Consider the following 17,192-nt stretch of genomic DNA (forward strand, 5'->3'; position numbering starts at 1 on the left):
AGTGATTAGTAAATTCTGTTTGAAGTACAAAAACAGGTATTTTATGTTTTATCTTAGGATTTTTTTTTGTAAACATACACAAAATATATACTATTTAAAGCCTGCAACATGTTCCAAAAAAGCTGTGACAGGAGCATGTTTACCACTGTGTTACATCACCTTTACTTAATAATAGAGAAGTGAAGACACCACTTGATCCAGTGTTGAAAGCAGATATTTTTGCCATTCTTCCATTATAAGTCTTCATATGCAACTATATGAGCATTGTCATATTTTCTACTCCAGAATGAGCTTCTCCCATTGAAAATATGATAAGCCTAGTACCCACATTCTTTGATTCTGCAGCCATGCTGTTGTAACACGTTACATTTTGATGTTGTCTAGAAGGCAGCATATGGTAACAATCTGGATGGTTCTTTTCTTCTTTGGTCTGGGGAACACAATGTCCATTATTTCCATTAACAATTTGAAAGGTTGACTTGTCAGACCACAGTACGCGTGTCTGCTGTGCATCAGTCCATTTCAGAGGAGCCCAGATAAGTCAGCTGTGTTTCTGAACATTTTTTACACAAGGCTTCTGCTGTATGTAGTATAGTCTTGCATTTGTGGATGTAGCAACAGACAGTGTTTGCTGACAACGATTTGTCAAAAAATTCTAGAGTGTCTATACGTGGTGATATCCATTACAGAAGCATGCAAGTTTCTTTTTAATGCAGGGTCATCAAAGGTCACAGGCATTTCACAAATTGTCCTTTTTGGCCTTGCTGTTTATACACAGAGATTTCTCCAGATTCCTTCAATGTTCTGATGACATTATGCACCGTAGAGGGCATACTTACAGTCACTCATTAAGGTACACATACAGTCACTCATTAAGGAACATCGTTAAACTGCTGCATAATTTGTTGGCACATTTTTTTGGTAAAGTAGCAAGCCTTAACCCGTCCTTACTCAAAAAAGGCTCTGCCTTTCCTGGATGCTACTTTTGCACTCAAGCCTGATTTCATTACCTGTTTAAGATGTTTTTTGAACATTTCACAGTGTTCGTAATCTTCAATTACCCCTGTCCCAGCTTTGTGTTCCAGGCATCAATTTCAGAAAGAGCGTATATCTACAAAAACCAATGATGCTGACAAAACATTAAAAATTTTGACTGTATTCATTTAAATCAGTCAAAGTGCAGTGACAAATCACTGCTTTCTGTTTCATTTGTATTTTACCTACTGTCCCAGATTTTGGTTCATACTTAAAACTTAATGATGCTTCAGATAGCAATGTGTGCCAGTTGTTAAGGCATATTGGATCCCAAAGATGAATTTAATGGAGCAAAATCTTAAAAGGGCAGTTGTAAGCATCCACAGCTAAAAACATATCTATATTAAAGCCACTAAATAACCTGTTTCCTGTCACAAATGCTCTGGTAAAGTGCACTTTTTTTTTGTGTTTATGTGTGGTCTCTCTCAGATATGGAGTATGTCTGATTGGTGTAAAGAGAGAGGACAATAAAAGCATCCTGCTCAACCCCGGCCCACGCCACATCATGGCCGCCACAGACACCTGCTACTACATCAACATCACCAAGGAGGAGAACTCCGCCTTCATCTTTAAACAGGAGGAGAAGCACAGCAAGGGACTGCCAGTCACAGGCCTGTACGACGCCCCTTCACGCCTGCCTGTGCAGAGCATCATAGCCAGTATGGGTGAGTGGCGAGCCCATAGCATGCAAATAAGTGCATCCAGTCAAATTATGTCTCCTCCAGTGGAGCGTACCATGATCAAGAGCCAGAGGGAGGAAACTTGAGTGCAATTTGTACCTTCAGGCACAGGTGCAGCTACTTTCCTTAAATGAAGACCACGCTAATTACAGTATGTGTGCTTTAAGTAGATGATTGGTGGCGCTGTCACTTCAGCAGGCTTGAACACAGTCCCTAAAAAGTGAGTGCAATCATCCATCCAAATCCAGTTCCTCTTGGATAATTCCAAAAGTCCTAATTTGCCAGTGTCAGTGCAACATGCTGGGTTTGCACAGAGCCTCCAGCATGTACCAGTTATCCATCTGTGGTGCGCCATATTTCTGTCCTGACACTGACTTATTGGCTAATTAGGATGATTACACAGATGCATTCGTACCAGCGAAGAGAGCGAAATTGAGTTTGTCATGCATGCATAGTAATTCCAAAGCCATGTTTATGTAGCAAAACTGAAAACTAACAGGGAAATCATCCAAGATACTTAACAAATCCAGCTTTAAAAACACCTGTGCCCTTGGAGGAGCAAATACATCCCACTCCAAACCACCCACACCATAGGAGAGTAGTTTGTTTGTGGTATAACTATTGAAATGACCTGGGTAATGCTTTCTTTTGCTGTCCCCTACATTCTAAGCATTAATCAGGTAAGTATGAGATACAAACTCCAGAGTTCTAGGTAATCATTCTAGGTAACAGGGATGCTGAGTTCCAAGACAGTTCAACTAAATTGCACTAAAATGCCTTACAGGTGCTAACTATTAATTGGGTAAGTGTGAGGTACAGTCTCCGAAGTGCTGTGTAACTCTTTTGGGTAAAAAAATAGTGAGTCTTAACTAAATTATATTGAAATGCTCTATTAAGGTGAAAAAGAGCATAGTAACATTTCTAATAATCAAATAATAATCAAAGAGTGACAATATGGTAAGTACAAACAAACTCGTACTAAATTTTACTAAATGCCCTGTGTTTGAGTAGAAACATAAATCAGAAAAATCTAAGTAAATGATAAAGACCCAACAAAAACATAGAAGGATGCATTTTTTACAGCCCAGATTTAGTTTTGTTTCTAGGTAATAGACAAGTACTATATACAATTCCTATGTCTCTATGCTGCCTTTTTAGAGAATTTTCTCATTCAATCAATCAATTGCCTCTTTAATTTTTTTTTTAAACTCTACGTCGACCCTCATTTACAATGTAGTCAGACCAATACAGAACATATCAAATGCTAAAAAGTAATAATAATCAAAGTAGTAAATAAAAAAATAGTCAATAAACTAGTAAAATTACAACAATATAGTAACTTAATAAATAAGATAAAATAAGGATGAATAAAAAATGTAATAAAATAAATAAAAGATGTAAAACAATAGCTTGGCAATATTAAAATAAATAAAAATAGAGTAATAAAAATGAAACAATAACAAAAACAAACCAAAAATCACTTTAAAAGTTAACTAAAATCAAGTAAAACAGTTGCAGGCTGATCGGAGTTCATTGAGTTTCCTGCTTGAACATGTGAAATTTAACATTGTTCAACTGTTGGGTTACGTACTGTCAGTTTACCACATTTGACACACTTAACTAATTAATACTTAAGACATTTTGGGTATAATGGTGTAATTTAGTCTGAAATTTACCATTATGTTAGTCAAAATAGTTGCCTTCTCCATGGGTTTTTGTATCTTGCATTTTCCTGGTTAATTCCTACAACTTAAGGGACTGTAAAAGGACGTGTACCCATGACCTGTGGGTGTCTGTGTTAAAAAGTTTTTTGTGGTGTATTAACGTGTGCTTGAAATATTGGATTTGCATGGATGGTCTGATGGTGTGGGCTTTTGCTGCATCTTGGCTGATGATGTTTTTTGTTTGTTTGTTTTCACTGTTTCTTTTTCTTTGTTGTGGTAAAGTCGATCAGTCTACTTCGTATGGTAAGTCTGTGCATGTGGCCTAGCATTAGAGATGAGGCTAAACCATGAGACATTGATTTATAACAGTGCTTCTCAGTCCTGGACCTGGTTACCAGATGAACTGCAGGATTTAGTGTTTTCCCTGTTGTAATATTGTTGTTCAAGAGTGTTGAAAACACCAAGAAGTACAGAGCATGTGGTTTCCAGAAGACTGACTGAGAGCCACTTGTCTACAATGTCGGAGCATTTTCACACTTTGAGCGTTTCTGCATTTTTAATCATCTCAGACAGCTGAGTTATGTTTTCTTGTGCACATATAAATACGGCAAACAAACTCAGACATGCTAAATGGACCCAAAACCGAACTCTACTGCAGTTCATTATCTAGTTCAATTGATTCGTACATTGTGAAAAAAAAAAACAGTCCCAGTCTGCTTTGTGTTTTATTTTATGGTTAAAGCACCTCAAGGCTTACTGTACATACACAGCCACAGCAGTACATCTTCTCGCACTCAAGTCCAGTCCCAAATGGCATACTGACAGTCCTGAGGTTCACAACTTCACTTGCACGCAAGGACCACGAGGCTGTGGGTTTCTTGCCCTATAGGTCTGTATGTTGTTGGCATCATCAAAGGGATCCATTTGGGACTGGACTTTAGCAGGTAAAGAATGGAGAATCAAGAGAATTAGGTTTTAATGAGTTTGTTCTCAATAACAGCATTGGCATATTAAAGCAATGGTGAAATTGCTGTAATGCAGTCAAATGGCTTATTGCTTTTCTAACATGATAACACAGAATGTAATATACGATGCAATAAAACACAACACAATAGTGGAGTTATACATAAAAATGATCAAAGATCATTTCATGAACAATGGTAACAGTTTGGCATGATGGTATTTTCAACCAGTCAGATCTGTTATATAATGGACTTGAAACACTACCCATAAGTTACTCAGAGAGGGTCTGAGTTCTAAACAGTAGTCTGAGATCTCATGAGTACTAAAGAGGACCAGAAGAAGAACTGAATCCTGTTTAAAGTTTGCTTACTTTGTGAACACAAAAAGGTAATTTGCAGCTGTTTGCCTTTATGTTCACCTTAACAGAACTGACTTTAGTTCATTTTAAAAAACTGAATGTGAGAACACCTTAAGTGTAAATGTTAACAAAGCATTTTTCATTTTGCTTGTCATGAGATGCCATTTCCAACCTGGGCTGAGTTTTAGCACAAAGCATTTTAGAACAAAGATGATTCTTAAACGGTAGAGCGAGCATCACACTGAAAACTCTCTTTAACAGTTAAAATGATCTGAACACTAAGATGCTTTTGGAAACCTGGGCCCTGCCTTTAGTTTGATTAGCTACAACAAATCTAGCTTGATAATGTAGCATTTTAAACCAGAAACCTAATGCTTTACAGCATCTCTAAACAAAACTGTAGCATCCATAGTGAATAATTTAAGTATTTTGACAAAAGAGTGGTGTAATACAGTTTTTCATCACATTGAATTGGCTCTTTTGTAAATTGTTCAACCTCATGACAGCAGCTACAAAAAGAAAACAGACTTGGAGGCTGAGCATGGATAGGTTAATTGGCTATATATAGATAGGTGTAGTGGTTCTCAGTCTGGGTCTTGGAGAACCACTGCCCTGCACAGTTTAGTGCTTTCCCTGCTCAAACACATCCAATTCAACTCAGGAAATCAGTGTTGTGTGTTATGAGCAGGGAAAACCCTAAAATGCATAGGATTGAAAAACACTAACGTATATTATCAAGACAGCTATTCTACTTGCATGTTTAAGTAGGTAACCATGCAGTTTCATGCATCTGCTTAGAACATTTCTTTTGATGGTGTAATTCATTTTATGAATATGGAAACATTCTCACCTCTTCACATGCAGATTTCAGTTGCAAAGCCCTTAAAGTGTGATCCACACAGTCTGAGGTATTTAGCAGCAAAACGCAATTTCACGCCCAATTTCAGCAGCAGAAAATCCATCAGGCGCTTCTACCCCTGTTCTCCTGTTTGTGTACCTCATCATCTTTCTGTATGTACTTACAGAAAGCAGTAGTAGGGCATATTCCACCTTGCCTCTCCCTTTCCTTTCCTCTCCCTGTCTCCCTCTGTCCCGCACGCCTGCAGTCTCACGGTCTCTCAGTGTGTCCTACCACAGGCACGGTGGCCATCGACCTGCAGAACCCAGACCCCCCGGCTGATAACAGCAAGCTGGCCCTACCCACAGAGAATGGGGCGGGCAGTCGAAGGCCAAGCATCGCGCCTGTGCTGGAACTGGCTGACTCCTCTGCCATCCTGCCCTGTGACCTGCTTAGTGACCCATCCGAGGATGAGACCAACCAGTCTGACGAGGAAGGAGTGCCCGCCCCAGAGTGAGTAAAGAGGAGATATTCAGAGGAGGTCACTGCCTGTTCCAGACAGAGGCAGAGATGAACTGAAATTTTAAGACAAAAAAAATTGTTATTCAAAAAGTGGCAATTTTAACCAAAATTTTTCAGCGAACTGCATTTGAAATTTTTGACCAGGGTTGTAGAGAGTGAAATACCTAAAATCCTTGCAATCGCTCATAGAGCAGGGGAGTCCAATCTTATCCACAAAGGGCTGTTTTTTTACTGCAGATTTGCATTCCAACAAAGCAGAAGCACACATGATCAATTATTTGAAGAGTGAGACTAATTAAATAAACAAGTGGAATCAGATGTGCTCTTGCTTGAATGAAATGAAAATCCGCAGTGCACTGGTCCTTTGTTGATTAGATTGGATACCGCAACATTGTTCTTAAACTGTTGGATTATTTGCTGACATATTTTTTGGCAAAGTGACGAGCCTTAAGCCATCCTTGCTCATAAAGAACTGGGCCTTAAACATTATTTTTTATGCATTATTTTTGCTTAAATACATTTTTGAAATCACTGCTTTATATTTCATTATATTTGTATTTCACATACTGACCCATCTTTTCTGGAATTTAGATTTGTAAGTAAATTTAAGTTATTTGTAATTAATTTATTTAATATAAAAAGGCAAATGAACAAATTATTATTATTGGATTTCAGTTTTTTTAGCACAGTGTATCCTAATTTCCATTGTAGCACATCACTAGGCAAAAGTGTGTGTTTTTTTATACCACTGAGCTCTATGTGTAGATGCAGTACAGAGATGAGAGAATGGTTGGGATAATCTGAAGAAATGGGTATAACTGAAGAAACTGTACTGATGCTTCAGTACAGGTAGAATGAGGATATTTCTATATACAGAACCAGTTCAACATCACCCAGCACCATCCACTTACACCTTTATCCACATCTTTTGTTTAATATGATAAAAGGGTTTCTTATTGTAAAAGGCATAACACTGCAGGACATATAACATGATAGAGTCATAATAAAAACCTTCACTGCGGCAGTCATGTTGCACAGCACTCACAGCGTGGGCTTACCTCAAGCAGGGTCAGTGCACACACACGTGCACACACACAAACACTGCACTGTTGATAAGAGTGTTCAGGCAAGGCTCTTACGGAGCCCCATTGAGTCGTCCTCGCCGCAGGCGGCTCTTCTGCTGTGGGAGTCCTGAGCTTTTCACTGCTCTGTGATGGAAGGACTGGATTCACACAAATCTGTGCTCTGCCGTGCCGGAGAATTCATTCAGTGTGCCAATAGTGCTCTCTAGTGGCAAAGTGTGAAACTTTCTAATAAATGCAGTCTGAAATCATTTTCATCCTGCTGGTGGAATTTTATCCTGATAGTTCTAACATTAACAGGGCCCTAATGTTCATACAGTTACATCATAAATCTTATAATTCAGTTGTTAACCCTAAGATCAAGATGTGAAGTACAGAGGGGCCTGGGGGTCTGGGACTCCCTAACCTGACCTCTTGGACCTTCTAAATGTCTCTAAACTACAGTAACTACTGTGAAACTACCATCATCACTGTCACAATGAAACCTTGCATTCTCTAAAACAATAACTTTTTATTGAAGGAAAAAAAACACTCCTAATTTAGTTTATGTCCCTGGTAGCCTGTCATGATGAAATTTTAGTTGATGATTTAACTGCCATCAAAGTAATTGCAATTAACATTTGAATTGTCTTTTCTTGTTTCTTGTGCACAGCAATTCATGTACATGCATAAAGTGCCAGACTGGCTTCTCAGTAATAGCCATATGCAAAAGTTTGGGCACTCTGGTCAAATTACATTTTGTTGATTTTCTAAGTGAAAATAAGTAACACATCTTCTACGGAGAACACACTTCTGCACATTTTAATGTACAGTTACTGTTTATTTGCTAAATTTAACTTATTTGGGGAAAATGTTCAAAAAGATGCTTTTGCCTACGACTATGTTTATGTAGTAGCTAACACTGGTTGTATTGTCGAAATGATGCACTACACTACTGCGTGCACGTACTTACACTCAGAAATGTCAGTTACGCAGAATAATGTGTGGAGTAAAGCAGAGCTTATTTTTGTCTTTAGAGTAAAAAGTCAAAAACACTAGTTCTGCTAGCATTTGCACTAAAAATGTAAGACTCAGCTACATAACTAATAACCATGATGTGTTACAAAGAATACATTTACTGCTTGCTTTTATTTACATTCATTTGCCTCAATCCAGTGCACAAAATTACTGTTTTGCTTGCTGCAGCATAATATGATTGTGAAAGGAAATGATTGCGGTCAGCTGAAAAAACTGATCATTTCATATAACTGCGATCGTTTCAAATGATTGCGATTATGTAAAAATTGTGAGAGGCGTAGTATCTGGTCATATAAAGCACAACTCTTCATATCATTTAAAAGACTACATTCTTGTTTTTGAAAACTTCCATCAAACAAAATGACTTCTGTCAGCTTCTGAAACACCTTCTGAGTAGGCAGGGAAAAATTCTCCCACCCCCACCTGTAAATAAGCAAAAACACTCAGCTAGCTCAGAGACCCTCCCTGACAGTGGTTGCCTCAGAAAAAACATCAACAGTGTATTGTGATTTCTGAAGAAATTGAAGGATATGGAGACATAGATTTTTCATGTTGGTGACAGTGTTAATACTTTTAAAATATAATCTCTTCTTGACCTCTTGCTTCACGCGTCTTTGTTTCTGTTCCTCAGATATGTAAAAGGATATCCTCCAAATTCTCCATACATTGGAAGCTCACCAACTCTCTGCCACCTTTTACAAGAGAAGGCTCCATTTTGCTGTCTGCGTCTAGACAAGGTGAGCTGAGTTTTTCTGCACTGCTCTTCAGAGTCATATGAAAAAAATCAGACACTAATGGGAAAAGCAGAACCCTTTTTATGTGGCAAGCGCAAAATGTACAAGGAATTTCTGTTGGTGCTGGTGTCAACTTTTACTGGCAAAGAACTTCTTGTTTTCAGAAAAAGCAGTCAATACCTTGTGAGCTAGTTAGAAGAACAAAGGTTTGGTTGGACTGATTAGACAAACCAGATATTGGATAATAACTACAATCAATACTGGGCTTCTAAGAGAACTGGTTAGGAAATGGTTAAACAAACACATTGACGTACAGCCATATGCAAAAGTTTGCACATTCCCGGTTAAATGATGGTCTACTGATTTTTTTTTAAATGAAAGTAAGTTAACAAATCCTTTACAAACTTAAATATATTTGTCTGCTAATCTGGTACAAACTTTCTGTTTATTTGCAGAGTTTAAACATTTGGAAAAAATTAAAAATATAAAATACTAAATGTATTATGAACTTTTGCACAGGCCATATTTTATGTTTTTTTGTTTTGTTTTTTAATGTTTAACCAGGAGTGCCCAAACTTTTGCATATGGCTGTCTGTACATAAAATCACAACTTAAATGTTATTTGTATTTAAGGTAGTATTAGTGTTTTTATTTGTTTATTTTTTCAAGAAGATTTTTGCACTCCAGATATATCTCACTGGTGATGCATTCAGGGACAATGACTTTTGTCCTTCATCTTATTAAAATCTTTAGTGAAGATACAATCATTGTTGGTGGTGCTGCAATATTTTCTGAGTGAGCGAGAACAGAATTCAGATCACTAAGAGCTCATTATTGATATGTTTCATCAGAGTAACAATAAAAGGTAACTGATGTGTGAAAGATATATTTACTTGCTCAGAATGTGACACAAATAAAATACAACTCTAGAAAATCAGTTAAATCAAATGTTTATGTACCAATATAAATCCAACATGCAGACATCACATTATTAAAGGAGAACTGTAGATTAATAGTATAAATAAGTACTTTTTGTATAGGCATTAAAGGATTAAATTTAGTGTAGTGGATATAAACATCATAATACACATATTAATAATTTATTATTTATTAGACATGTAAGGCACACAGTTCTCTGAATCTTAAATATTTAAAGGTAACTTCTTAGAATGCATGTCTAATCATATTGGACATGATTTAACTTTACATTGCCTTTCCCTCAGGGGTGTCGCCATAACAGTTTCGAGGACGCCAAGGCGTACGGCTTCAAGAACAAGCTGATCATTGTCTCTGCCGAAACGGCAGGAAATGGCCTGTATAACTTCATCGTCCCGCTGCGTGCCTACTATAGACCCAGGAAGGAGCTCAACCCCATCGTGCTCCTGCTAGATAATCCGTAAGAAAATTTGCTCATCATAATTTTGCAGTGCAGAACTGTACACGTGGCACAAAAGACGAAATCTACTTTAGTGCTGGACTTTGCTTTGACTTTTTGACTTTGACTTTGCTGTTTATAAAACAGACACAACCTCCAGACACATTCATTCAACTTTGTGATGCAGCAACATTATCTGCCAGCATTTTCTCCTCACATGGAAACAAGAAATGAGATGATTGTTATGGATTGCAGTTCTGTTGCACTCAGAACTGTTTAGATGCGTCACGAAGCACACAGCACCCTGGATAGATAATCCATAATGGTTCACACTCATCATCAGAGTGTTTTTCCACACTGTTATCTGTCAGCGTGTTGCTGTCGTAAAGCAGAACGAGTTCACGCTCATTAAGTTTCAGACTCTGAGACTGTCACAAGCTCTCGAGGACCACAAGGGTTCTACTCTCTTTGTTCCCCATCACCCTGGCGACGTTTCTATGGCAACGTGCAAATGTTGTCAAAATGCATTTGCAAGCGTGGCGATCGAGGTTCGCATAAGTTTTAATCAGGAGAACAAAGGCTTTCCATGCAGTTCCATCAGGTGCTAGTATTCTCAGACAGAGTGCAGGGGAGGACGAGGGATGGATTGTATTGTTCAAACTGCTCTTTTTCTTCCTCCAGGCCCGATAATCACTTTCTGGAGGCCATCTGCTGTTTCCCTATGGTCTACTTTATGGCCGGCACCATAGACAAGTAGGTGTTTTCTGTTTGCCAGTTATTTGACTGTCACATGGTAACCACACATGCATACAGTACAAAATACAGTCGAAAAGGTTTTCATAATCTAAAAAATATTTTGATCAAGGCTTGAAATTTATAAATAGAAAATAGAAAATATAAATAGAAAAGTTGATGCTTATGACTGAATTAGTTTTCAAACCAAAAAAAGACAGAGACCACCCTTCATTTATATAGTTTCCAAACAGAACAGCTGTTAAGTAGAGGTTATTTGTTTTTCAGCAGATGTTTCAGAGGAGATTAGATACAAAATAATCTATTTGCATAAAGAGGAGAAAAGTCAATGGAAAATAAGTGAAAAAACAGAACTGAAAATTTGCAAATCAAACAGAGAAGCTGCCGATGTTCGCAGAACAATGGACTGACCACCCCTAGAGTCCATATCTCAATATCACTGAAGTTGCTTGGGATTATTTGGATTGTGGGAAGCAGAAAATGCAACCAACCTGCAAGGCTGAATCTTTTGTGGAAAAATATCCTTGTAGATTTCTTTGCAAAACTGAAAAAATCTCCTGAAAATAATGGAAGCAAAGAGACAGAGTGAACACCCTAAATACTGAAAAACTGATATATTTAATTGTTAAAGCAATTTTCCAGCTTTTTTCCAGACACTGAAAAATAAGTAATTTTACTTAACATTATATTTTGACTAGAAATTATATAAATGAAGGGTGGATTTTTTACACAGTAATGGGAATATTAAAAGTAGTTTTCAGCAGCCAACAAATGCTCGGCACAGGTAGGAAATAGGGCTCGACTAATCTGTCCTTAAAGCTCCACAGATTTATCGCATCAGCAGAAATCTTACTGACAAAGCACCAATGATGTCTTCACATTCAGGAATGTAATGATAATTTGAAGAACAATCAAACTTACTGTCAGGAGCTGAGAGGCACTAATAATTCATTAGAACACGTTTTCATAATTGCAAAAATGGGAATTTATGTGTGCCACTGTGGACTTGTTGACACTCCTTAAAGTGAGTTATAATACTTTCTTTTATAGTGGTTGGATAGCATAATGAGCAACAGCCCTGCACCACTCGTGGGAGAGCAGGGTTCATTTCTTGCACTTTTGATCCATAAATCCATATGTGTTATTTCATAGTTGTAATGTCTTTACTATTGTGTGTTGAATTGTTTTTGTAGTTTGGATAATTTGCTGCAGTGTGGGATTATCTATGCTGATAATCTGGTGGTGGTGGATAAGGAGAGCACCATGAGTGCAGAGGAAGACTACATGGCAGATGCCAAAACTATAGTTAATGTTCAAACCATGTTTAGGTAAGTAATCTTCTTCAATTATATAATCAAGCAGAATAACAGAAAATATGGAAATAAATGTATTTCTGTTTATTATGACTAACGTATAATGTATGAATGTATTTGATTGTGTGAATGTGTATGACTTTGAAACATTTTCTGCATGTCTCTGATTCTTTCTAGGTTATTCCCCAGTCTCAGTATTATTACTGAGTTAACTCATCCCTCTAATATGAGGTTCATGCAGTTTCGAGCCAAAGACTGCTACTCCCTGGCTCTCTCCAAACTAGAGAAGGTGATCTTCCCCAACATCTTCCCCAACAAAGCGTACTTTCTCTGCTCTCTGCATTATTTATTTATCCAAATTATTTATACAGCGAACAAGGCTAAAGGCTAGAGACATCTCATTCCCAGCAGGGCCTTATTGTGCATTAAAATGCAGCAACAATAACAGTACATTAGACTGCTATAATAATAACCGTGTTAAAAATAAATGGTAGAAAAGGCAGAAGTAAAACATATGCTGAATTATAAACGGAAGTACACTACACTCTAAAGTCAATGATTTTGAAAATTAATTCATTATCAGCACTTTGAAATAGAATTTCTAGCCTATGGTATTTCTCCCACCTTCCTACAGAAAAGAGATTCAGTTCAGAAAAACATCCCTCATTTTGGAGGACATTGTGGACATTTCAAACATGCAGACACCAGGGGCTTGTCTCACGAAGCAGCTAACTTTAAGCAAACTTTTTTAACCAGGCTTCATCACCACGAAGACTTATGTTGCACATCTAACCTACTCCAGAGCATCTCAAAACAGAATACCACCTTTTTTCATTCTATGGCTGAGATGTAAACAAAGTCATTCAGAGTGGTTTGATGTGAAATGGTTCATTGTAGAGAAATCTGACTCTGATTTCTTGGTGGTGATAGGAACCACAAGGAGTCACAATGTCTACAACACAAATATAGCCATTTTATTTACTATCCAAGAGAACTAGTGAACGTACACGACCCCTGAGTTTTTATGTTTGATGTTGATGGTAGAGAAATAGTGGTGATCTGAAAAAAAAAAATGTATATATTTTGCCTTACAACGCCCTGCATGTGCCCTTCAGCCATGAATGTAAAAATAAATAGATAAATACATTTGTAGCATCAATCATGTGGAAAAAAAAGTGCTTTTCAGCACAGAAAACAAATCATACTACACAGATATCAAGAGTATAAATTAGGGATTACTCCAGTAAGCACAACTGGCAATGCTTTTTACCATCATAAAGGCTCTAATTTATACATATGTACACAGTATGATTTCTTTTTCCTTGTTTGAAAAATAAGATGCTCGACTTCTTATGTTGCTTGCAAATGGCTGTTAACTGAGAAAGTTGTAAAGCTGTTGTAAAGCTGAAACCTAGTCAGAAAGCCTGTCTAAGTTGGATTTCCTTTGAGACAGACCTCAGATAGTGTCTCATTTTACTCCCAAACATATATCACAGTAGCGTGTGATTCGCACAAGATCATTCAGACTGATAATGTGACATAAGAGGGAAGACACTAGCGACAGTACACCAACTTTCAAAGATGCACAGCATGTGCATTTGTACCAGTGTGCCAAAAACCCAGAACTTTGAGCATTAATGTTTATCTTAAAGTCTGTAAAATCCATCAACAAAGAGTCTCTGATTTATCAAAGAAATAAATCATTTGCACTGTTTAGATGAATAAATGTTTCCAGATTTTAAATCTGTGTCAGTGCATTTCATTCTCAAATATATATCACAGCAAGAGTGTTACTGGCTCAAGATTATTCAGATTGAGTATGTGACATAACGCTTCTCTTTGTGTCTCTTCTCTTTTTCAGATAGAGAGAGACAAGGGCTCCAATCTTGCCTTCATGTTCCGCCTCCCTTTCGCTGCTGGCAGAGTGTTCAGCATCAGCATGCTGGACACTCTGCTCTACCAGGTGGGCTGTTTTTCTTTCTGTACACTAAACCACAAGGCCTATCTCTCCTGAACAGTGTGCTGTATTTGAATATTCTTGTAGTGCACTAGGAGAGAAGACACTATGTAAACAGCAGGATATAGTATGATAAAGATTAGTACTAGTAATGTCTATTTGGTTGTCTTGATTTGTGTTTAATTAAAGGAGAGTTCCACTGATTTTTTAAAATGTCTGTATAATTAAATGGTCAAGATGTAGTTTAATGTAAAATGTGCTACCCTAGAGAAATTCACTGACAATGGCAGTGATGGGAACCAGGCATCCAGAAAGTTTAATACATCTGAAAGCCACCTTACAGGAAGTCATTAGATGTCTGAGACATAGTTTTATATTAAGCTTTTGGCCTCAAACATATTTGTTTTAAATTCATTTATGGAGGAGAGGTAAAGGCAGGGTGCTGTAAGGCAAATAGTATCCAAAGATAATGTATTTTTTCAGATTTATCATCAGCATTACATATTACAAAGTCAGAAGACACATGTAAGTCTACTGGTGGTTTTGGATAGTAAATACAATGACTATATTTGCATAAATTTCTCTACAATGAACTGTTTTGCAGAAAAATTAATTGTGAATGACTTTGACCGTTGAATTATACAGAATTTCTGAAATAGCGGTGGAATCCCCTTTAAATTGGTAAGAATAGTAAGAGGCTTTTTATAATCCTGCACTTTTAGCAAATATAAATTATTTTTTTCCCCAAATTGGAAGGCACCTTGGCAGAGGTCCTGTGTTTCCGACAGGTTTCACGTTGAGCGTTTGATACTGTCCCCAGGCAGAGAATTCAGACAGAGAAGCAGTATTGATTTTCTATGGTCTCTGGATTATTCCATGTGCACTTTCTGAGCTTTGTTTCCTTCCATTCTACCTCTCTCTCTCTGTTTCCTCTAGTCCTTTGTGAAGGACTACATGATCCCTATTGCAAGACTTCTACTTGGCCTAGACACTACCCCAGGCTCTGGCTACCTCTGTGTTGTAAGTTTGAACACACGCACACTCAGTTGGTCTCTGTCTTCAAACAAATGATCATGTGAGCTCCTGTTTGGTTGCAACAAAAACTTGCAGCAACACTGGCCCTTTGAGGATTGGACATCCCCTGATTTATACCAACATGACAAAAACATTACCTACACATTAATACTGTCCATTCATCAAGTCCTTCAGCAAAAGCCCCTGCATTTGTGAATGAAATAAATTGCTCTTACCGGCCAGAGGAGCAAATATGCTTTGAGTATCAAAAGCTGTGTCGATCCCATCCCAAAGAAGCACAGGTTGACAGCCTGGTAGGCAGCTTCTGCCAGCTTCTGCTGTTAACATGAGTTGAAATCCCATAGCCCAAATAAATAGAGAATCCACTCATCATGGATTTTTAATATAAAATCTTCAGCCAAGGCAGGTTCAGGATTAACAAAGAAGAACAGGAAGTCCAGTTTTCTCAGTAAGAGAGTTGAAAAAATAATCCAGCACATTTGCCACCCCACACCACAAACAAACTCTCTTCTCCCAGTGCCGCCATTAATACTAAGGTTCTTTAGTGGCCTCTAATGGCCGGGGTTGGAATATCACACAAACATGTAACAAGGTTATATGTTTAACAAGTGGTAAAGTTCAGTTTAGTGTTTAGCTGTTCTACACTTTCTAACTAACTATCTCATATTTGTGTCCAGGAAAAAACATTACCATGCACAGGAGATAATGTGCAAAATATTAGGCATGTATCTTTGTAAGTTTCTGAGATACATTCTTATACAAATTATTCTTTGGTTTGATAAACAACCAAAACAAAATACAGCACGTCTTGCTGACAATTAAAAAAAATACATCTATGTACACTGTAGCAACTTTGGGCCTCTGTATCGCCTCACTGAAGTATATTAAATCAAGAGAAAACTATATAAGTGAAATGTATTTCATTTACAAATAAAGGAAGTATTAATTCCCTGAAAAATGAATGCATCTAATCTCAGTAGATAAAAATGAATAACTAACAAAATTTGTGCCTTTACAAACTACAAATCTGAGGATTACAAATTATTAGGTACACTTACTCTGTATCTGTATCCAAGTATCTGTATTCTTGTTTTTTCAGGGAATCCCTGACTACTTCAAACATTTTGGTATTAGTGACTCTGAGTGGTTCACTACAGGCTTTACTTAGTGTACCATTGATGCTTCACCTGATAGCTAACTTTGCTAGGTAGAGTCTGTAAAAAACATCAAATCCTGAGCAAGGTAGCATTAAGAAATATTGCATTTAATAAATGTATTGTAATGTATTATGTGGTAACATAAACTCTTACCCAAGGAAGAGCCAATCAGCCAAGACATTTTTTATGTCCAAAGTTTGCTTCTTTACTTTTTTCACTGGGGCTATAAGGCTAATATAGCTAAGTAGGAAGCTTATATGATACCAAATAATGTCATTCAGGCTGCACACCAACATCATCACACACTTGCCTCAAACCGTGTTGAGCTTTTAGTTAATCTCAAAAATACTTGCTTATGTGGTTTCTGACACTGTATCTATAAAACTGGACAAAAGTATGGATAAAACTTAGGCTTCAGAATGGTTACTACTGATGTTTTTAGCTCTACACATACTTTTGTTTGTTTATAAAGATTATGCAGTTTAAGGTAAATTCTGATTTCGTTTGTACAGTGCTAACTGGCGAATTAATATGCTCCCATTATTGTTAGCTTCAAATTTCAGGCATCAAACATGTCTGATTGACTACATTTGGGCTTTTGACAATTTGTCAAACTATAGCTTTAACAAGTAAGAATGGAGTGCCTTAAATTAACTGTGTCTTATATGAACTGTTCCTCACCAGCACATATAAATTAATAAAGCTTTCT

The 17,192-nt window shown here is 37.3% G+C and overlaps 1 protein-coding gene across 2 annotated transcripts in view; it reads left to right on the top strand.

The window, feature by feature from the left end:
- si:dkey-21e5.1 (potassium channel subfamily T member 1) overlaps window positions 1-17,192 on the top strand; it is a 127,561-nt gene that overhangs the window by 96,393 nt on the left and 13,976 nt on the right. Inside the window, exons 19-28 of one of the 2 annotated variants that reach the window (XM_036598843.1) lie at window positions 1,465-1,700; window positions 3,662-3,682; window positions 5,823-6,051; window positions 8,791-8,896; window positions 10,117-10,289; window positions 10,950-11,021; window positions 12,215-12,349; window positions 12,512-12,623; window positions 14,196-14,297; window positions 15,228-15,311. In XM_036598843.1, the coding sequence (XP_036454736.1) occupies window positions 1,465-1,700; window positions 3,662-3,682; window positions 5,823-6,051; window positions 8,791-8,896; window positions 10,117-10,289; window positions 10,950-11,021; window positions 12,215-12,349; window positions 12,512-12,623; window positions 14,196-14,297; window positions 15,228-15,311 (1,270 nt within the window). The remainder of the gene's footprint in view (window positions 1-1,464; window positions 1,701-3,661; window positions 3,683-5,822; window positions 6,052-8,790; window positions 8,897-10,116; window positions 10,290-10,949; window positions 11,022-12,214; window positions 12,350-12,511; window positions 12,624-14,195; window positions 14,298-15,227; window positions 15,312-17,192) is intronic. The other variant, XM_036598845.1, reaches the window with a different exon arrangement.

Source organism: Colossoma macropomum, unplaced genomic scaffold, assembly GCF_904425465.1.
Source record: "Colossoma macropomum unplaced genomic scaffold, Colossoma_macropomum, whole genome shotgun sequence".
NCBI classification, from domain to species: domain Eukaryota; kingdom Metazoa; phylum Chordata; class Actinopteri; order Characiformes; family Serrasalmidae; genus Colossoma; species Colossoma macropomum.